Below are 22,304 nucleotides of genomic sequence, written 5' to 3' on the forward strand. Positions count from 1 at the left end.
CTCCTTCCCTCCTCCTCTCTCCTCCTCCTGCCCGTCCTCCAGGTGAGCTTCCAGACGCGCAGACATCTGTCCTTTGGCCCCCAGTGGGTTTGGGGCTTTGTTTTTGTTTAGCTGTAAATGTTGGCTCCTTGTGGCATGTGAGCACTTCATTAACCGCACAGCCTCGGCCCTGTGCCCTCCCCAAGGCTGGCTTTGTTTGCTTTCCACTCCTCCAGGAGGGCGCCGGGCCGGCACCCCCTCCCTGGGCTGGGCCGCCTGCCTGCTGCCGTGGAAGCGTTGGGCCTGTCAGGGTGTGCAGGCTGCACCGGCTAATGATTCCTAATCAGAATAATTACAACAATTGCCTGTGTGAGGGAAATCAAATTAAAGGCTTTCAAGGCCTTGGCAGAGCGCACACTTTCAGGATGGGCTTGCTCCTCAGGGAGCAGGGAAAGGTTAAGGCGGCTCTTCCTTGTGCTTCCATCCTTTGGGGAGCAAGGCAGTGGCGCAGCTCCAGCTCTCCGGGCCTCCCGCTTCTTTCTGTGCCTCTTCTTCTCTTGGGAAGGAGGGCTGGCCTGGCCTGGGGGGTGGGGGCCCTAAGGGAGCACTGGCATCTTAGGGATCTCTCTTGCCCTTGTCTTTCCCCTTAACCCAGTAGACCTAAATCTGAAACTAGACCTCTGACAAGGCCAATGCCAAGGCTTCTCTGCCCAGTACAAAGGCAGTCCATAAGTGTGGCCTCTCTGCCTCTGGCCCTGGCCTGGGGGGTGGCCGGGGGTGGGGGGAGCCCTGCCTCTTGGTGGATGAGATGGAGGTAAAGAGGAGAGCAGGGCCCTTCTCTCTGGCCACAGCCATGTGGGAGAAGGGCAACCTCCATCTCCCAAAGGGCAAGCTTCCAGGCTAGACTGCCAGTGGTCTTGAGATGGCTTGTATTCTGGGTTTGTGGTCGGGAGGTGGGGATAGCCTGCTGTGTGTGTCTCACCTTCGATCTGAGCCTCCATGTTGTCTGCTTCCTGGGGGCCCCATGAGGCTGTTACCTGGATCTAGGCTGGGCAAGAAAGATTCCAGCAGTCTTCACACTGCCAGTTACTGGACCTGCCCACTGCAGGTGAGAAGTGCCCCTGGCCTTTTTGGGCCAAGGTTATTAGTCATAGACATGACTTTTCTGGGCTTTAGGAAAGCCCATGAAATTGAGTCCTTCGTGCTGTGTTCAAAGGATGGGCAAGTATCTGATAGAACAGGCGAGTGAGTGTAAGTGGTCCCACAGAGACAGCATGAGGGGGCCCCTGACAGCCTTCAAGGAAGGGGTGAAGTGGGTGCATCCCTGCACCGTGGAAGGCATGCTTATCCCAGTGACAGATGGCCCCAGCCTGGCAGGTTAGAGTGTACCCACACTTAATGCAGGGCAGTTGGGATCCAGAAAGATCTTGACCCAAGTGGGCAGGGAACTTCAACAAAAGCCACTCCCTATGATGGCATTAGAGGCTGTCTCAGCTGTGGACCCACACTGACCCTGCAGCCCACTGCAACTCCCAGCTTTTCTTCAGGAAATCTTAGGAGGGCCACACTTCCCCCGCCCTGCACTGCCCAGGCAGATCCTTTTTGAACCGAAGGGCGAATCTATAAGTTGCTCTGGTCCAGCCTTCTCACCTTTGGAGGTGAAGGGCCTCTGGTGACTGCCTTTTGGCCTCTCAGACAGCCAATGGGGGACTGGCCTGCAGAGGCGCCTCTGGGGGAGGGAAGTAAGCCCACTAGGCGCCAGGCGCTGTGCTAGGTGCTGCTTGCAGATCTTACCTCATCTGCTCTGCACAGCAATTGTAGGAGGCAAGTGCTGCTGTTATTCCCATTTCACAGTTGAGAAAACAGAGGCAGAGGGAGGTTTGAGGGGGGATGAAGATGTGAAAGCCTTGCTGTGGTGAGTGGGACAGTGAATGGATTAAGGAGGTGTAATCCATTACACCTTGCTGCAGTGAGGGCCCAGTGGAGATGATGGAGCATGGTTTCTTTATTTTCTCTAGATTATTTGAGCAGAACGTGATGAGGGGTCACGGCAGTGGTTGGTGGGAGTGATCTGAGGCTAAGACTTGGCTGGGCAAGATTGACAATAGAATGAGAGGGCGCAGGACCCCAGAAGAGAGGGCAGTGGAGCTGGTTCCCCAAGGGGTCACATGGGAAGGGACGAGAGGGTAGCCAGTGTAGGGTGATGGCCTGGGGAAGACCTGAGGCGCTGGTGAGGAGGAAGAGCAGGGTTTGGGTGTGCAGGGCAGAGGGGGCAGTGACCGGAGAAGGGGATTTCAGGGGGCATGAGCTTGGAGGTGGCATCTCTGTGGGGCATGGCGAGGTTGAGACACTTCTGTGCCTTCCGTTTCACCAACTCGTGTTCCAATAGAATGATGATGATGATGATGATGATGGTAGCCACACGATACACTCTAAGACTTGCAAAGCTCTCTGCATATGTGATCTTACTTAGTCCTCCCCGCCCATGTGAGGGAGGTGCTACTGTTACTGTGCCCATTTTAAAGACAAGGAAACTGTGGCAGGCAGAGGCTGAGGGACTTGTCCGATGTGCAGCTAGTGAGCGCCTAAGGCAGGATTGTTCTCAGGTGCTGCCTCTGAGGCCAGCTGGGTTCTTAGCACAAAGCGGGTACTTAATCTGTTTACCAGAGTTTTAGTGCATGGTTTTTGCAGGCCCAGCAAAGATTGAGGGGCAGGGGGAGGGGGCGGCGGAGGAGGGGAAAGATCTATCATCCATTTCTTTTTTTTTTAATTAATTTAATTTTTAGTTTTCAACATTCACTTCCATGAGATTTTGAGTTCTAAATTTTCTCTCCCTCCCTCCCCTCCCCCCACCCCAAGATGTCAGGCAGTCTGATACAGGTTCTACATATACATTCATATTAGACATATTTTCACATTAGTCATGTTGTAAAGAAGAATTAGAACCAATGAGAGGAACCATGGGAAAGAAGAAACAAAAAAAAAGGGAGAGCAAATAGAGTCTGCTTTGCTCTGCATTTAGACTCCATAGTTCTTTCTCTGGATGTGGATGGCATTTTCCATCGTGAGTCTTTTGGAGTTATCTTGGATCATTGCATTGCTGAGAAGGGCTAAGTCTGTCGGAGTTGATCATCACACAGTGTGGCTCTTACTCTGGTTCTGCTCACCTGACCAGTGTGCCCTCCTAGTGACTGCGTCAGAAATAGAGCTAGTCTGGGGTGACCTGTGCTGGCCGACACCTTGGAATTCTCTGCTCTGGTCTGATCCCCCACCTCCTGTCAGTGGCTCCCTATTACCTCGAGGATCAAATATAAAAAGGCTTTTGGGCTTTCCAAGCCAACCACAAGCTGAGACCGTCTGGCATGAATCCAGTCCACAGCTGAGGGATAGTGGCACAAGGCCCTCTGTGTCCCAGCTCAGGATCTTTTCGCTGCCTGGGATGCTGCCCCGCCTCCCCTGCCTTCCTTCAGGGATCAGCTCACATCCTCCCTTCTGCAGGAGGCCTTTCCGAGCTCCCCACCCCTGCCGCGCCTTCTCCCGGAGGAGAGGCCTTCTCCCGGAGGAGAGACCTCCTCCGGTTCTCCACATGTTGCCTTCCCCTATCAGACTGGGAGCTCCTTGAGGGCAGGAGCTGTGTCCTTACCTTTCTTTGTATTCCTGGTGCTTCGCACCATGCCTGGCACACAGTAGGCACTTAATAAATGCTTGTTGACTGACTGAATGTGATGATTATTTGCTTTTATAGATGTTCACTTAGTAATTTTGTAATAATATGTTTTAGAATTTTTCCAGGAATGGAAATCATACTTACTGGCCTCTAGTTTGCAAATTCTCTTCTCTTCCCTTTTAAACTAAAATTAGGATATTTATCCTTTTCTAACTTGCTGCATGCATTCTCTCTGTCCTTCCCTCCCTCCCTCCCTCCTTCCCTTCCTTCCTTCCTTCCTTCCTTCCTTCCTTCCTTCCTTCCTTCCTTCCTTCCTTCCTTCCTTCCTTCCTTCCTTCCTTCCTTCCTCCCTCCCTTCCTTCCTTCCCTTCCCTTCCCCTTCCCTTCCCCTTCCCTTCCTTCCTTCCTTTTTTCTATCTCTATCTCTGTCTCTCTTCCTCTTGTGTCTCTGTGCCTTTGTCTCTGTCTCTCTCTCCCCTTCCCTTTCCTCCTCTGTACAGTTTTTTGCTGACTGTTGCCACTAACCCACAGTGCAGCTCTGCATATGCCAGCTCTCTCAGTACAGTCGACTTGGCCAGGGGAAGTGTATCAAGGGCAACAAGGTGCCATCTTCCTGACTACTTACTTCACCTAAAAATGCTTACGTAGACTTTTAGTGCTCTCTCTCGTTTTTATATTACCTAGGTTTTCCCATATCCCTTTTCCTCCCCCTCCCAAGGAACAATCCTTGTCATAAAGAATTTTCTTTTTTAAAAAACTTACTAATTTATTTTTAATTTTCACCATTCACTTCCATAAGTTTTAGATTTTCTCCCCTTCCACAAGATGGCATGAAGTGTGATATGGCTGTACACATACATTCCTGTGGAACACATTTTCACATTAGTCATGTTGAATAGAAGAATGATAACAAAGGGGAGAGACCAAGAGAAAGAAAAAACAAAACAGAAAAGAAAATAAGAATCTTCTTTTAAAGAAACAAGGAAAAGGAGAGAAGAGAGGTCTGATGTCATTATCAATGTCCCCCAGCTTACAGAGAAGTTGGGGAGGGATCTTGTCTCTGGAGGCCCACTGGGCCTTCTTCCTCATTCCACCAGGTTCCATTTTGGTGGTGTCTCCTGCTGATATTGTCGATTGTTTTCCTGGTTCCGGTTTACTTCACTCTGCAGCTGTTCATGGAAATCTTTCTAGGCTTCTCTGCATTCCCCATTTGTCATTGCTGGTCACTGTGCTGGGTGCTGGGAATAAAGAAAGACAAAATGATGGTTCTCTAGGCCCCTGCTCCCACGGACCTCATATCTTGATGGAGGAAATGCTATGCAAATAGCCATAGACATTCAATGAATATACATGCACTTTAAGTGGAAGGCCCTCTGAAAAGGGAAGGCACTGGCAGTTGGAACCAGGGAGAGCTGCTGAAGAAGGTGGGATTTGAGGTGAGTCTTCAGGGAAGCTAGGAGCTGGCTGTGATGAGGGTTGGGGACAGCTAGTAGGAAGGCACGGTTCTTGCTTCTCTCCGTTGACAGTGAGCATCCTTCCCACCCCTGTGAGGTCCTGTCCTTTCTTTGATCCTCCTCTTTTTCCTAGGGTGGCTCAAAACAAAACAAACCCCCAGCCCTCTGGGTTGACTTTCCTTGTCCTCAGCAGCCTCAGTCCTTTCTAGCCTTAGCCCTCTATGCCCTGTTCTCAATGGGCCTTGCCTCACTTTTCCATTCCATCCTCTGGCTCTGCCTTGGCTGCTGTCCTGTGTTCAGGTCTTTCCCAAATCCAGGTTGGCTAGTGAGCTCCCTGTGAGTCCACACTGGTCTCTTTTGGGGACTTCTTGTTCTCCTTCAGAATCAGTTTCTTTGGCATCTTAAGGATTTCACTCTTGAGAGGTTCCTTTCCTTTCTGTTCTGACTTCCTTGACAGGATCTGAGAACGTGGAAGGCTGCCTCTCCTTCCCTTTTAAAACATGCTTTCTTCCTCCTCAGAGTTAGGAAGCCCTGATCAGGACAGTAGACAAACTAATGAAGAAGAGGATGAAGACCAGTTGGGAGGAGGGTGTGAAGAAGATCCCCTTCTCTACCCCCCACTCCCCAACCTGTGTCCCAAGATCATGGGCTAGGAAGGGAGCAAATGAACCCAAAGTTGTTCCCCTTCCATCTTTGGTCAAAGACCGACCCAGCTGCTAGGGCCTGGGCACAGGTCAGTCAGTTCCTAGCTTCCTTCATCATTTCCCCAAGAGTTCCTGTCCTTGGTACTGTGGGAACTCGCATCTCCTCTCATCAAGCATAGTGGACTTTAATGTTTGAATCCTGAGCTGGCTTCTTAAAAGTCCTCTCTGGTACCCACCTGAGTCACGGGAATTGGGGGTTGGTCACCCAGTGTGATAAGTCTGAGGATGTTCAGCTGCCAGGAGTCCCTCTCCAGTAGTGTCATCATGCTCTCCTAGATGCTTCTCCTTCCACTCAATCTGGGGAGAGCCAGGACAAAACTTAGCTCCCTAGGCTCCTCGTCCTCCTCCCTGCCCCCCAGCTCCCAGTGAGACATTCTTCTACCAGGACAGAGTCCCTGAGCACAGTGAAACCTCCTTCACATCGATGAGTTCATCCCATGCAAGCTCTCCACATTGCTGCAAGGTGAGCTCCCACCTCTCTCTCCAGAAGACTTCCCACTATTCCTCACTGTTCTGCTTATATGGAATGACCCCTGCCATCTCCCTGCCTTTATATGGACCAGGAAGGGCCTCCCTCCCTCCTGTGTCTTAGCAGCCTTCGATCTCATCAGGGCTCAGCTCATGTGCCACTGTCCCCTTCTCCCTGTAAATTACTGGGTCTGGACTCAAAAGCTGCTGGAGGCCGGAGACTGCCTCACATCAGGCCTGCACAGTGGGCACTTGATAAATGCTTGTTGCATTGAATTGAATTCCACCCTCCAGGCCTCTGGTCACTCAGGATTCCCTTTTTACCATTCATATTCTTTTTCTGGCTCTTGCCTCATTTTGGGAGGAGCCCTTGGTTCTCCCTGACAATCTGGAGAGAGAAGTGGTCTCTGAGCCTCCCCTTGACTTCCGGCACAGTCCCACGTCTTAGGAGCTCTACCAGGAGCAAGCAGCACTCTGGGGTCACAGCTGCAGAATGGGGCAGCCTGAGACGCAGAGTGTAGGCCTGGTGTGAGCTTGGGCTGGGAGCCCACATGCCGCGCTGTCCGCTGTACCCACTGAGTTGCTTCTTGGAGAGAGTCATGTGAAGGGTAGTGGATCCTGCTTTCAGTGTAAAGGAGAACTTCGTGACAAAAGCTCTTCCAGAGTTCTGTGGGTGGCCTTCAGAAGTGGAGAGGCCTCCATCATGGGACAGCTTCCAGAAGAGGCCAGTGGCTTGTCAGGTATGTTTGAATGGGATTTGGGTTCAGGTGTCAGAATAAATGTCCTCTGAAGGCCTTTGAGCTGCAGTCTTGTAGTGGAAGGAGCTGTGGGTGGTCATCAGAAGTCCTAAGTGTGAGTCCTAGCTTCTCCATGCCTGTGTGGGGGTGATTGCATCTCCCTGGGCCTGTTTTCATGTTGGTAAAATGCTGATAATAATATAACAATGTTGGGTGGCTAGGTGGCGCAGTGAGCAAAGCGCCGGTCCCGGAGTCAGGAGGACCCAAGTTCGGTTCAGGCCTCAGACACTTAACACCCACACAAAAAAATTAGCTGTGTAACCTTGGGCAAGTTACTTAACCCCAATTGCCCTCCAAAAAGCAAATATATATATAACTGTGAACGCCGAAGCCTCTGACTTCCTTGGAACTTTGGGCTGCCTGGGTCAAAGGACCCCAGCCTTTCAGCCTTGGTTGTGCTTGGCCTTCTGTGGTCACTCTTCCTCAGCATGGTCTGGCAGCTGGATTCAGCTCCTGAAAATGATACCTCCCCGCCCCCCCCAACTCCTGTCCCAGCAGTCACCCAGGCAGGGTCTGCCGCCTGGTGGTGGTGGAAGGATGATCAGATCGCCACAGCTGAGTGCAGTCTGTCCTCTCCTTGGCCTGTGGAGGTCAGTGGACAGAGGGGCTGCCCACAGAGCCCCCTGCCAGGCTGTTTGGCTCCAGCTTCCAAGAGTGCTGATACTAGGCTAAGGGGACCACTATCTGAAGTGAGGGTGGGATGGGGGCTTCCTGAAGTAGAACTGAACCAGGATAGCCCAGTGTACCCTGGGCATAAGCTGGGGGCAGTCCTGGCAGCTTGGTCAGTCTCTGGCCAAAGTTGGAAGAGGAACAGCTTGGGGATGATTTTCTTCCCCCCTAGCCCATGCTTTTGGGACACAGGTCAAGGGAGGGTGGGTGGAGAAGGGGACCCTCTTCACCCCCTCCTCCTCCCCCCAGTTCATCTTCATCCCCTTCTCCATCAGCATGTCTGTTGTCTTGATCTGGGCTTCCTAACTCGGAGGAAGAAGATGACGACTTTGGGCCTTTCAAACCAGGGCAGTTTGTGTTAGGTTTGGACTGACTGGGCGCTGTTAGGGACGAGGTCATCTGACTCACGTGTTCATTCTGCCCTTTAAAGATAGGAGTGTGTGTGTGTATGTGTTTAAGAGTCAGAGACCCCCTGAGAAGGTAAACGGGGAAAAGAAATCATAAGGAACTTGTCAGAGTTGAACTATTAACATTCCTACATGGAAAAGCAATAATTGTAACCTATGAAACTTTTCTCAGTAGATGAAGGGAATATATATATATATATATGAGGGTATATGGGCATATGAATACATATGTGAATGTGTGTATATATGATTACAGGTATACATAGATAGAGGGCACAGGACCAATTTAACAGGAAGTGATGATACTTAAAGGGTGAAATCAAGAGGTGAGAGAGGAATATAATGAGAGGAGATGGGGAGAGACAGAATGGGGTAAACTATCTCATATAGAAGAGGCAAGGGAAAATGGTTACAATGGAGGGGAAAAATAGGAAGGCAAAAGGGAATGAATGGGTCAACCTTATTCTCATTGAATTTGGCTTAGGGAGGGAATGACATGCACACTAAATAGGGTATCTCACCCTCCAGGAGAGTAGGGGCGAAGGAGATGAGAGGGGGGATGATGGAAGGGAGGGCAGGCTGCGGGGGGAGGAAGTTGGAAGCACCCACTTTTGAAAAGGGACGGGCTCAAAGTAGAGAATAGAACAAGTGGGAGGTGGGATAGGAGGGAGGGAAATATAGTCAGTCTTTTACAATGTATCTACTATGTTATTGTTTTGCATTAGCTACACATGTACAACCTGTACTGAACTGCTTATCTTCCCAGTAAGGGTGGGTGACAAGGGAGGAAGGGAATGAATCTGGAATTCAAAGTTTTAAAATCAAATACTCATATATATATACATTTTATAATAATACTATTATTAATACTAATTTACATGTAATTGGGAAATAAGATATACAGGCACTGGGGCATAGAGATCCACTGTGCCCTACTGGAAAGTCAAAGGGAGAATGGAGGAAGATATGGGAGAGAGCAGATTGGAGGAGGGGATATCCTGTGGGACTGCTATTTTGGGGCGGTGGGTAGGGGAGAAAATTTGTAACTCAAAATCTGGCAGAAATGAATAATGTAAATCAGAAGTTAATAAAGCATTTGAAAATTAAAAAAAAAAAGAGTCAGAGACCCTGTAAAGTAAAATGGGCATAAAATGACTTGAGAGTCAAGCCAGATGGAGGTAGCTAACATCTATTAAGCACCAGGTAGCCCGCTAAGTACTGAAGATACAACGAAAGACAAAAAGGGGTGTGATGGGAGAGACGGCCTGGGAACCAATGTGCTACACGAGGGGTAGTATCAGAGAGAAGGCACTAAAATTAGGGAAGATTGGTAAAGGCTTCTAGGAAAAGGTGGGACTTTAGCTGAGACTCCGAGGAAGCCTGGGAAGTCCAGGCTTGGGACATAGCCAGAGGAGATGTTCAGAGTCAGGAGATGGATTCTGTTGTGTGGGGAGGCTAGCATCATGAGACTGGGAAGGTAGCAAGGAGCTGGGTTCAGAAAGACTTCTCTTTGATCCTGGAGGTCACAGGGGACCACCTGAGTTTACTGAGTGGCATGGTCTGACTTGTGGTCAGTTTGTAGCTGAGGGGAGGATGGGCTGGCGAGAGGAGAGACTTGAGGCGATTGGAGCAGTCCAGGCACGAGGTAATGAGGGCCTAGAGATGTGCCTGACAGACCGCGCTGTCTGCGTTGTCAGAGGAGCGAAGGGGGCACAAAGATGCTACAAAGGTAGGAAAGACGGGACTTGGCAGCTGATTCGACATGGGGGGAGCAGCTGTGAAAGAATGAGGAGCTGGGAGCCTGGCTGCCTGGGAGGATGGAGGAAACAAAGATGAGGAGAGGGTTGGAGGGGAAGATAATGAGCTCGGTTTGGGATGTGTTGAGTTTATGAGACAATCCGGTTCAAGCTGTCCGGGAGGCAGCTCGAGGGTCAGGAGATGAGGGCTGGGCACGTAGAGCCGAGTCATCCGTACAGAGGCGATGACTGAAATCATGGGAGCTGATGCCAATGCAGAGGCAATGTTACAGAGGGAGGAGAGAAGGGGGCCTCTGGCAGAGGATGCATGTGGTTTATCTGAGGAAGGGGAGGGGGCAGAAAGGGCATCAGGACATAACAGTGTCGTCAGCACCTAGAGATAAGACTGTCGGGGAGCAGAGGCAGAGGCTGCAGAGAGGCCGCGGAGGATGAGGATCAAGAAAACAGCATTAGGTTTGGCAGTTAGGAGATCACCAGGAACGTTGGAGGTTAGAGGCCAAACTGCAGAGGAGGGTGAGAGCAGAGGAGGCGGGGGTGCCGATCACGTGGCCTCCAGGAAGAGAGATGGGGTGAGAGCAGGTAGGCCCAGAGGGCTCCAGGGAGGGCTTTTGGAGGAGGTGACAGCGATCGCCAGCAGGGGCATCTTTACAGGTAGTAGGGAATCCCCCAGCAGATAGGAAGAGATTAAATCGAGAGAGTGCGCAGGGTGCTGGGGGAAGCTGGGGTGGAATGGGATCATCTTGCAGTGAGTAGAGATTCATACTTTGTATTGGTACCTCCAGGACTTAGCACAGTGCCTGACTCGTTGAAGTCATTAAATAAAAGCTTGTTGATTGGTTGCAGAAAAGTGAAATCCTGGGACAGGAAAGTCACATTCCTGGCCCTGTCATATTCAATGTTGAGTTAGTTGAAGACAGAAAGTAGCCTGTTTGTCCAATTCAGAGAAGGCCTGAAGGTTAGAGAGACTGCTGCTACATTGTATGGTAGAGTCCAAAAAGATTCCAATAGCACAGGGCGTTGGTTTAAGATGAAATTAATAAGGATGAGTGTAAAGCTTTGTACTCAGGTTCGAAAAATTACTTGTGCAGTTGCAAAATGGAGTTGTTGCTTCCTAGCAGTTCAGGTATGAGAGGGGGAAAACTCAGTATCTAGTCACACAGCTAGATACTGCAAAGAAACCAGGACATAGGAAGAAGGACTTGAAATATTCAGAAGTTCACAGACGCCACAATCCAGCAAGAAAGGTTTTAGAAGCAAAGACTGTGACTGCAACAGTCTGTGCACAAGGCACAAAGTTTGGGCAGCAAACAAGAGCGCCTGACTCAGGGAGGTGGCAACCTTGACCTCTCGCGTGTCTCCTGGATTTTGTAGGTTAAGACCCATGACTCAGCTGGCCATAGAAAGCTCTGCTTCATCCCAAAGAAACAGGAAAGGCCAAAAGGAGGGTGGGGCCACATTGTATGTTGAGAAGTAATACTCATGGAGGAGGGAGGGCTAGCCTAGTAGTAACCTGCTCAGGAGGCCCCAGGAGGGCCTCTTGAGCCAGTGCCAGTGTGGAGGGCCCCAGTACTCTGGGTAGCCAGGGCTCTGAGTGGAAGGTGTCAGGGAATGGTGGCCACTTTGCCATCAGTTGGAACAACTTGTCAGAATTTGATGGTTAATTTGGGACTCTATCTGACTAGCCAGGACCCTGAGTGACATTGATTTGATGGTGCCCAGTCACGTGTATGGCCGAGTTGAGCTTGGGAAGTTTCACCCAATCCATGGTGAAACCTCTGTTGGGTAGCTGTGACTACCATCAGAAGAGCTGCCTTAGATCTAATTACAGCTTTCAGCATTGTGGTCTGTTCTAGGTAGTTGTCTTCCTTGGTCAGTCTAGAACAGATGGCCCTCCTCAGCAGCAGTCCATAGTTAGTCAGATACCATCAGGATGTGGAGTCAAGATGGCAGATTAAGAAGGACCATTTTGCCCAGCATACCTTCTCCACAATGACCTAGAAAATGTACCAGAGCAAATTTTGATCAGGAAAGCCAAGAAAAGGTCACAGTGAGTCATTTTTTTCAGCCCAGAGCAACTTAGGGAGACAGACAGAAAGGTCTGCTGACATTGAGGATGGGAGGTTGCCAGGAGTGTGCATGGTGTCAGCAGTATGGAGCATTCCAGCTCTAAGGAACTGAAAGTAGGCCAAGGCAAGGTGCCAGGGCAGGAAGCACTGGGTGCAGGAGCAGACGCCATCTGGCACTTGTGTTACCCATTACCCAATTCTAGGTCGCAGATATAGGGAGGAGAGGTGTGGTCCCAAGCCAGTGTGGGCCCTGTTCTGAGCAAGGAATAATTTCCAGAAATGTATGGCTCTAAGCCCAAGAGAATAGCAGTGACTTAGTTCTAGCCTTTAACCCAACACATAAGCCTGCAGTGGAATAACCAGGGCAGGAGTCCCAGACCAAAGCCAGGAGTTCAGTTATTTTGAACCTACAGAACTCCACCTCTGCCTAACAGAGACAGAATCCAGCAGCAGTCTATTGAAACTCAATGCACAAGCCAACAGACTCAGAACCAAGTCAGAGCTCAAACCAGGAGGGCAGTGGACAGACCTCTCCTCCAGTGACATCTCTTTGAGGGCACTGAGAGCTTGTGGACCACCTCCTTCCCCCCCTCCCCCCAGACTAATGAGTAAAAGCTCGGGTCAGACATTCCTACTAGAAGTGAGCAGAACCCACCACTAGCATAAAAGTTTATAATCAAGTTATAAGTTGGAAGGAGTAAGCAAAAACAAACCACAAAGAACCCAACCAAAACAAGTACTTTTTTGTGACAGGAAAGCTCTAGACACAAACACAGAAGACAATGACTTGAAAGCATCTATAAGAAAATGTTCAAAGAGAAATGCAGATTGGACAGTAACCCAACAAGAATTCCTGAGGAGGGGGAGGGAGAGAGAGAGAATAAAACAAAGTCAAAAGACTTTTTAAAGGTTTATTAAAATTTTCAACATTCACTTTTATAAGGTTTTGAGTCCAAATTTTACCCCTCCCTCCCCACTCCCTTCCCACGATGTCATGCAATGTGATATAGGCTATATATATATATATATATATATATATATATATATATATATATATATGTATACAGTCACATCAAGCATTTTCACATTAGTCATGTTGTAAAAGAAGAATCAGAACAAAAGGGAAAAACCATGAGAGAAAAAAGAGAAAATAGTATGCTTCGATTTGCATTCAGACTACAGTTCTTTCTCTGAATGTGGACAGCATATTCCATCATGAGTCATTTGGTATTGTCTTAGATCATTGTATTGCTGAGAAGAGCTAAGTCTATCAAAATTGGTCATCACACCACGTTGTTGTTACTGTATACAATGTTCTCGTGGTTCTGCTCACTTCACTCAGCATCAGTACATGTAGGTCTTTCTAGGTTTTCTTGAAATCTGCCTGCTCATCATTTCTTATAGAACAACTTGTTTAGCCAATTCCCAGTTGTTAAGCATCCCCTCAATTTCCAGTTCTTTGCCACGACAAAAAAAGCTACTATAAATATTTTTGTACATGTAGGTCCTTTTTCCTTGTTTATGATCTCTTTGGGATACTAGTAGTGCTATTGATGAATCAAAGGATAAGGACAGTTTTATAGCCCTTTGGGTATAGTTCTAAATTGTACTCCAGAATGGTTGGATCAGTTCACAACTCCACCAACAATTCGTTAGCATGCCAATTTTTCCCAAATCTTCTTTTTATCATTTATCATTTTCTTTTTTTGTCATATTAACCAATCTGATAGGTGTGAGGTGGGACCTCAGAGTTGTTTTGATTTGCACTTCTCTAATCAGTAGTGATTTAGAGCACTTTTTCATATGACTATAGCTAGCTTTAATTTCTTTGTCTGAAAATTGCCTGTTCATATCCTTTCAAGTCAAAAGACTTTGAAAAAATAGGGAAAAAAAAATAGAAATATCTCATAGGAAAAACAGCTGCCCTGGAGAAGAGATTGAGGACAGATAATTTAAAGCCATGAATAACAACAAAAAGTCTAGACATCATATTTCAAGAAATAATCAAAGAAAACTGCCCATATTTCTTAGAACCAGAGGGCATGGTAGAAATTGAAAGAATTCAACAGTTACCTCCTGAATGAAATCTCAAAATGAAAATTCCTAGGAATATTATAGCCAAAATCCAGAGCACCCAAATCACAATTTTCAAGGAATGGAGTGTGGAATGATATTCCAGAAAGTAAAGGATTTAGGCTTACAACCAAGAGTAACTGACCCAGCAAAACTCAGTACAATCCTACAGGGGAAAAACTGGACCTTTGATGACACGGAAGACTTTAAAACATTCCTGATGAAAAGACCAGAGCTGTGTGAAAATTTTGACATATAAACACAGTACCTAAGAGAAGCATTAAAGGGTAGACATGTGTGAGTAATCATAAGGGACTAAACGTTAAGCTGTTTATTATTTTTTTTTAAAATTTCTCTCTTTTTTTGTCTTTATTAATTGTTTATTTACTTTTAGTTTACAAGATTCAGTTCCACAATCCCTTGAGTTTCCAATTTTCTCCCCCTCCCCCCAATGGCGGCATGCAATCAAGTATAGGATCTGTAAATACTTTCATGTTATGCATTAGTCAGGTTGTAAAGAAGGATTATAACCGATGGAATGAACAATGGGAAAGAGGAAACAAAATCAAACAAGAAAAAGAAAGAGAGCAGGTAGTTTGCTTCAATCTGCATTTAGACTCTGTAGTTCTTTCTCTGGATGTGGACATTTCTTTCCATCATGAGTCTTTTGTAGTTGTCTTATAACCTTGCATTGCTGAGAAGAGCCCAGTCTATCAAAGTTGGTCATCACACCTACATTATGTCTGTAATTGTGTACAAATTTCTCCTGGTTCTGCTCTTCTCACTCAGCATCAGTTTGTATAAGTCTCTCCAGGTAAATATGAAGTGTGTCTGCTCCTCATTTCTTATAGCACAATAGTATAGCTGTTTACCTTCTTATATGGGAAGATGGTACATGTAATCCCTTGTAACTTTTTCACTACCAGGGATCTTAGAGGGAGTCTAATAAGAAGGGGCCTAGAGTGATTTGCTTGTGTTTGGATGATCTCAAAAGAAGAATGGAAGGGTGGGGGATGAAATGCACTAATTGGAGGGAGGAAGGAAGAAAAATGGAGAAAATTACCTCACATAAATGGAGTGCATAATGAAGCCTTTATACAACAGAGGGGGTCAAGGACGTGACTCTGACCTCACTCTCATCTGAACTCATCAAAGGAGAGAAGAATACAGATACACACAGTTGGATGCAAGAATCTTATTCAGCAGGAAGTAGGAGGGAAAAGTGGGGAGAGATTAAGAGAGAAGGTGCAAAGGAGGGAGAAACAGAAGTGATTTTGTCCTTGGTGTGGACTACAGACCACCTGGACAGAAAGAGAACATAAATGAAGAGTTTGGGGCATAGATTCAGGGTATGATGCTGAAGGGGGACTCCAGTTATCCAGGCATTTCCTGGAACAGAGCTGCTGCTAATAAGTTCTTGACTTGCCTTAGTGATAATCTGTTCTTCAGAAGATAGAGGGACTGACCAAACAGGATGACCTTTGAAGGTCAGCTCACCATTAGTGTGGACGGCCTCTGAGAGCACTTCTAGCTTGGAGAGTCTTGGAATGAGAGCCGTGCTTGTTGCAGCCCAGCCCCAGCAGCTGCTCTCAGGAGTGGCCCCAGCCTAGGTCTGGGACCTGACCTTGTCACTAGGTACTTAGTACCTGGAGTACCTTAATGGTCTCCTGTGTTGGTTTCCAGGTGTCCCCCAGCTCCAGATCTGGGCTCACTCTTTGGTTCTCTGCTGGAATGCTACTGCATTGGCTTGGGGAGAGGGCCCTTGGCACCCATCTTTGGGACACCTGATATGCTGGTTTCCAGACAACCAGACTTTGATCCTGCTCTGGGCTTGGGTCTAGGGCACTGGCTGCCAGAATCCCTGGGAAGAGGGCAGGACCTCAGCACCTTGGAAATCTCAGGGTTTTCCTTCTTGGTAGGATGGCAGGGATTACCCTGTTTTTGTCTTTGTATCCTTGGCAACTAGTACATAGTAGGCACTTAATAAATGCTTGATCGATTGACTTCCTGACACCTGCCTGACAACAGGGATGTGATTTTTGCCCTAAAGACATGGTTTGTGAGCTACTTCTTTCATTTGCTCTCTTTAGTACTTGATGAGGAATTAATGAATTCTGAATCAGTCCTGTCCTTGTTTGGCACTGTTTGGTTCAGCTTTGGCCCCAGGGCCCAGGCATACAGTGGTATGTATGCCAACTAGACAGAGAAGAGGGGACAGGGGGACTGTGGAGGCAGCCCCAGAGAACTACCTTGTCTCTACAAGACTGGCTGGGGAGCAGGCATTGCGAGCTTCCATGAGCCTAGGGTGCCCAAGCATCATTTTCTGTAGCTCATCTGCTTCTGGCTACCAGACCTTTTGTTTGTTTCAGGAAAAAAGAGGCCAATCTCTTCTCTTCTTGTGTTCTTTGCAGAGGGTCGATGAGTGGATGGCGAAGGAAGGCCTTCTAGACCCGAGTGTCAAGTCCATCTTTGTCACTTGTGGAGATTGGGACTTGAAAGTGATGTGAGTATGACAGGGGCAGCCCAGCCCCAGCCGTTCAGGCTTCTGGGGAGAGGGAGGCACCCTGAGGCTCAATAGTGGCTAGGCCCACTGGGTTCAAGGCTTTCCTGGCCCTGGGACAAGCTCTGCTGCTGGCAAGTTCAAAAGGGGCTGGGCCAGGTATGTGTAGTCCACATTTGGGAGAAGTGGGGGGGGGGGGCCCTACCTTCCCCTGCTGCCATGCATGGCCTCTGGGAAGCAAGTCCAGGGCAGTGAGTTGTGCAGGTAGATTTGTGGAGGCAGGTCCTCAGTGACCTGGGACACTGTGGGAGGTACATCTCCCCATTTTTCATCTGCCTCCCCTCTTTGAACTCCAGGCAGTCTGGAGGGAAGTTGGTTTCTCTCCTCACTGGCCCTTAGGCTTCTGCTAGCCTTAGGGGTCGGGAGGTGTGCAGGAGGGCTAGTGCTTGTTTGCTGAGGATTGAGAGTGTTGATCTGTCCGTGTTATTTGTGACTGAGGGTGGAGAGCATGCCCCTGGGGAGGGGGAACCAGGAGGGCCTTGCCTGCACTGATGCGCAGCCCTCCCCAGTCCCTGAGTGCTGGGATCGCAGTCTCAGAGCCAGCAGGGGCCATCACGGCCAACTGCCTCATTTTACAGATAAGGAAACTGAGACTCTGGTGGGTCAAGTGAATCTTCAAGGTTACACAGGGAGTAGGCATCCAGAGCCAGGGCTCCCCTGTATAGTAAGCGTTCAGAACATGGAACCCCTGCCAAACAGCTTCTGAGGGGAAAGATGTGGAGGATGGGAACCCCATGTTATACGGTCACCCCTCCACTCACATGCCTCCCCTCCTGCACCCCAGCAGTGCACTCATCATCCTTGGAGCTACAGACAGCCATATCTGAGGGGAGGGACCATGTGAAGGAAGGGTTGGAGGCCAGTAGGAGGCTCAGGGTGGTTTGGGGGAGGAAGGGCAGAGGGAGATAGGCCCTTGGGGCTGGGGGGACTCAGACAGAGGGCCAACTGGATGGGGGAAGAAAAGGTTAGAGATGTGGGGAAAGAGGCCCAGGAAGGTTTGGCTGGCCGGCATGCCCAGGTGCTCTGTCCACCCAGCTACCTGGCTGCATCTGCAGCTCCTCCTGTGAATGAGGCCCCTCTTAGGACAGGCAGGGTCTTGGGGGTGGGAGAGGGGATGTCCTATGAGTAGGAGGCCTCCTTTCTGCCCCTCTGCCCTCAGGTCTTTTTCATTGCCCGTGGTGGGGGCCAGGCCAGCATTGCTCACTGAGCTAGCTGGTATGACTCTAGAATCATAGATCTGGATCCTCAGATAGGCAGATGCAGAACCTGCTGAAGGACAGATGGGTGGGGGGCTGTGAACCCTGGGTCAGTAGCAGCATCTGTCAGGGAGCCTGGGGCTGCCCAGGAGACGGGTATATGGGAAGGAAGCTGGTGGGGTGGGGAGGCCTCGTGGCTGGCAGGCCTCTGACTGCCTCTTAGCAGCCAGACCCAGGTTAGCTGCTGGGAAGGCAGCCTCTTAATTAAATGTCTAACAAAATGAAAGCTGCCCAGGCGGACATCCGCACCGGGCTCCGTGACAGCGCATTCGATGCAGTGGCGTTCCCATAACCGCCCATCTGAGTCTCCGCTCATCTTCGCTGGCTCGTGGAGGGGGTTTTATCACACACAGGAGCAAGGCGAGCTTGACACATGTGCCACTAAATTGACATCCCTAACTTGTTAGTGGTGGGGCTCAGATTCTTCCTGGGGTCCCAGAGAACTGGCTTCCAGGCTCTGTGTTCTCTGCCCTGAGGCGCAGGCTCTGCTGGTTAGTGAGATTGAGGCTGGTGGGGCCCTGAGCCCAAGGGGCTGGGGGTCTGGCTGGGCCCTGGGACCCTGAGCCCTGCCCATGGAGCAGTGCTGGGTGCTGCTGCCTCAGGAGTGGCTGAGAAGCAGACCCAAAGCTCCCCTCCCCGGCCTCCCTCTGCCCCCTCCCTCCAGAGCCTGCCTTCTGGGGGTGGATCTGGGTACGGACTGCAGGTCCTTGGCCAGAGTCAGCCTGACAGAGTGTGTGTCCCTGGTTCATTTCATCCTGAAGGATGGAAAACCAGGTGGCTGAAGGTAACTCCAGGCTCTGAGGGTGCAGCAGCCAGCAAGGAGCACTCCAGTTTGAGTGGCCTCTGTCCTGGGGGAGGAGGTATCAGGAATTATTGTGGGGGGCAAGGAGATGAGAGAATCAGCCCCAGCAGGGGCGATGGTGTGTCACATTACTCGGGTTTGTGCCCTCTGACCTCTCGGCTGGGGGTGTGCAGGGGTCATGGCTGCTTTCTTGATTTCTTGCATGCTGTCCTTCCTGGCTCTGGGTTAGGTGTGTGTGCCGAGTTTCACCGGCAGCCTCTGTGGGTAAGGATGCCCCCTCACTCCTAGTGAGCTCCTGGAGTGGAAAGACTCTGCGCTCCCAGGGCAAGGGCCACGAGAAGTGGGAGGAAGTAGCCAAGGGCAGATTGTCCGAAAAGCTACCCAGCAGAAAGAGTTATCCCATAGTGAAAGGAGGGCTACAAGAAATGGGCCCCAGCCCCGGAGGGCTTAGGGCAGAGGCTAGATGCCCCCTGCTGGGGTGGACCTTGGGGCCTCCCGGGAGAGGTCCCCAGCCTGGCCAGGCTGCTCTGCCTCTGCTTAGAAGGGGGATTTCATTTGTTTCTTTCCTAATGCTAGGAAGGAGATCCCTTTGACTTCCAAATCTCTTTGGGGGCGGGGTGGACAGGTCTGTGATTGTTTCCTCGCCCAGGGCCCAAGAAACCCTAGTGTCCAGGCCACACAGATTGTGGTGGGCCTGTTGGGGTTGCTGCCCCTGGGCCTGGCTGAGGATGCCTCTGCTTTGGTCCAGATGGCCTCTGTGCAGGCAGGGAGAGGAGGTCCGAGCACAGTCGGGGCTCTTTATCTGCACAGCGGGCACACCCGGTGCTGTCACTCCCAAGCCGCAACCTCTTAGACTCGCTCTTTCTGCCTTGATCGAAGGAAATGGCACCAGGTATTGGCTCTGAGACAATCGGCCCTGAGCGCTTGTCTTTGGGGCTGAGGGGGAAATACTGTTCCTGTTGCTGAGCTCGTAGAAGGAGGCCGTTAGTGATTGGCTGCAGCCGTGAGGCGAGTCACCTCTGATTAGCGGCCTGCCAGGGATGGAGCGTGAGTGAGAACTCCCTGCCAGCCCTGACTTGTCTCATTTCCCATTACTTTTATCCATCACCACAAACGCCCAGGCTCCCCTCCTGAACTAATTAAGTTTGCATGTGTTTAGACACATTGCCAAATAGGGTTTAGCAAAGCGGAACTGAGCTACATCTCTTTCTGAGCAGGCAAGGAGTGGGATGGAAGCTGGTGCCTGTAAGTGAGGGAGAAATCCAGTACCAAGTGGGGATAGGCAGAGGGATACTGCTCTGCCTGGGGCCCCCTCGGTGGTGGCTCTGGGGCGGCTGGAGGGGCCGAGGGACCTCGGAGGGACACGGCTGGCAAAGCAGCTGCTGTGGGGGCATGGAGCGGGGGCCTAGAGGCAGAGATTCAGGCAGTCAGCATTCATAAAGTGCCTCCTGTGTGCCAGGCCCTGTGCTAAGGGCGAGGAGCACCAAGAAAGGCAGAAAGACAGCCCCTGGTCTCCCGGAGCTCCCAATCTAGTGGGAGGAACCATGCAAATAAATGCAAACGGGCTATAGGCAGGATCAGTGGGAGATAACAGAAGGAAAGTACCGGCACTAAGGGGAATCAGGAGAGGCTTCTTGGAGGGGGCAGAGATGAGGACAGAGACTGTTCCATGCTCAGGGGCAGCCAGTAAAAATCCTCGATCTTGTTGGAGGAGGCCGGGATCCTGGGATCTTGGGGGTATGTGTGGAGGCAGGGGGAGGCGAGGCATTGAGAAGACTGGGCGGGTAGCGAGAGGCCTGCTTCTGAAGGGTTCTGAGTGCCGTGATAGGGAGCTCTAGAGCTCAAAGAGTGTGGGGATGATGAGGACCAGGGCTTCAGGAAGATCCCTGACAGCTGGAGGGGAGGTGGAGCAAAGTGGGGAGAGAAGTGTGATGGCCAGGGCAGGGCAGAGTCAGGAGAGATGTGCTAGAAGTGAAGTCCACAGACCTTGGCCACAGATTTGCATGAGGGGCCCTGGGGGACGGCGGTGCTCTGGGCAGTAAGAAGGATGTTTAGAGAAGAGGGAGTTTGGGGACGTGTTGATGTCTGTAGGTTGTTTAGTTGGAAATCTCTGAAACGCCAGACTGGAGGCCAGCAGAGGCTAGGCCTGGAGAGTGGCAACAAGCCTGTGTCCCCTGACAGCCTGGGCAGCCCCACGGTGGCAGGGCTGGCCTTCTGCTCTGGTCCTTGTCTGTGTCCCATGGAAGAGAGGAGTTGGGATCCCACACGGATGAGGAGATTGAACCCTTCCAGGCTTGGGAAGCATTTCACAGATGTGTCTTATTGGGTCTCGCTGAGAATCCGTGAGGTGGGTGCTGTCCTTGTAACCATTCTACAGATGGGGAAGCTGATGCTGAGAGAAAGTAGATGAGGTTCCTGGGGTCTCAGGCGGCAGGAGTCACACTCCGCTCTTCCTGATTGCAAGGCCAGCTCTGTCTCCTTCACCACCTACATGAGACTCAGAGGGGGGTCATCCAAGCCGTAAGTGGCAGAACTGGGACCAGAAGCCTGGTTTTCTAGCTGTGTCTAGCTTGTCATTCATTGCGCTGAAGGGAATGAGCATTTAATAAGTACCTACTGTGTGCCAGGGCCTGTACTAAGTGCTTTGCAGATATTTTTAAACTTGATTTCCTGCTAGAAGCTCTAGGCATAGCACATCTGGAAAGCAGAGGGGTGATGGCCCCACTGCCTGTAGGCCAGGAGGGATCCCAGGCCAGGGCCTGAGCTGCTGGGCAGAGCCTAAGCCCAGTGGTCTGTGGCCTCCAGGCCTAGGAAGCATTTAGGCTTGGGGCTGTCTGCAGCTAGGTCAGTCAGTCAGTCAGCAGGCCTTTGTTAAGCTTACTTCGTGCTAGGCACTGAGGATACAGAGAGCCCCTGCCCCCTAGGAGCTCCCCTTCCAGTGGGGGGCCCACAGCTATATAACACCAGGTACCTGCTGCAGCCCCAGGAGCAGCCTGGAAGCCTAAATAGCGTGTGTGAGTGGAGCACCAATTGTTCTGTCTATCTTTCCTCCCCAGCCCACCCATGGGCCCCCTAGGTCATGAAGCTTCACTTTAGGTACAGAAGACGGAGGACACATAGAGAGTCACCAGTTCTGAAAAGGATCTAGGGGTCTGAGTGGACCACAGACTCTAGCCGACTCAGCCAGATGAACTGCAGTGTCTAGAAGAGGGCCAGCATCTAGATGACCAGGCCTTTGGGTGAGGCTCCATTGAAGGAGCTGGGGTTGGGCTCTGAGGAGAGCTGAAGCCTCAGTGGGGGAGGCCTGGGACCTGGAGGTGGGACCCAGGCCAGACCCAGGAGCAGTGAGGGCGACTGGAGAGAGCCACACTGAGGCTTCCCAGCCATCAGTTGTTCCAGGGTAGCACAATTTCCCACTGGCACTCTTCAGGCCCCACTTCTTAGTCTGGGTGCTCACTGGGTGGGGGCTGGACCCCAGGCCACAGCGTCCCCTCCACCTCTGACACTGTGGCTTGGTTAGGGGCTGTTCACAGCCAGCCAAAGAATAGCCCAGAAGCCTCTGCCCATCTTCCTGGTCAGACTCCTACCATGCAGGGGGAGCCTAGGCCAGAGACAAGCTGTCACGTCTCACAGGCCTTCCCTTCT

The 22,304-nt window shown here is 50.6% G+C and overlaps 1 protein-coding gene across 1 annotated transcript in view; it reads left to right on the forward strand.

Annotated features, from left to right (window-relative positions):
• Positions 1 to 22,304, forward strand: part of LOC138165418 (ERI1 exoribonuclease 3-like) — a 367,493-nt gene that overhangs the window by 241,383 nt on the left and 103,806 nt on the right. The window contains 1 exon segment of the mRNA XM_069093754.1: positions 16,453 to 16,544. Coding sequence (XP_068949855.1) covers positions 16,453 to 16,544 — 92 coding nt within the window.

This window comes from Petaurus breviceps, unplaced genomic scaffold, assembly GCF_028583685.1.
Source record: "Petaurus breviceps papuanus isolate PSGF00001 unplaced genomic scaffold, PetGlider_PUasm1.0 208, whole genome shotgun sequence".
Taxonomy (NCBI): domain Eukaryota; kingdom Metazoa; phylum Chordata; class Mammalia; order Diprotodontia; family Petauridae; genus Petaurus; species Petaurus breviceps.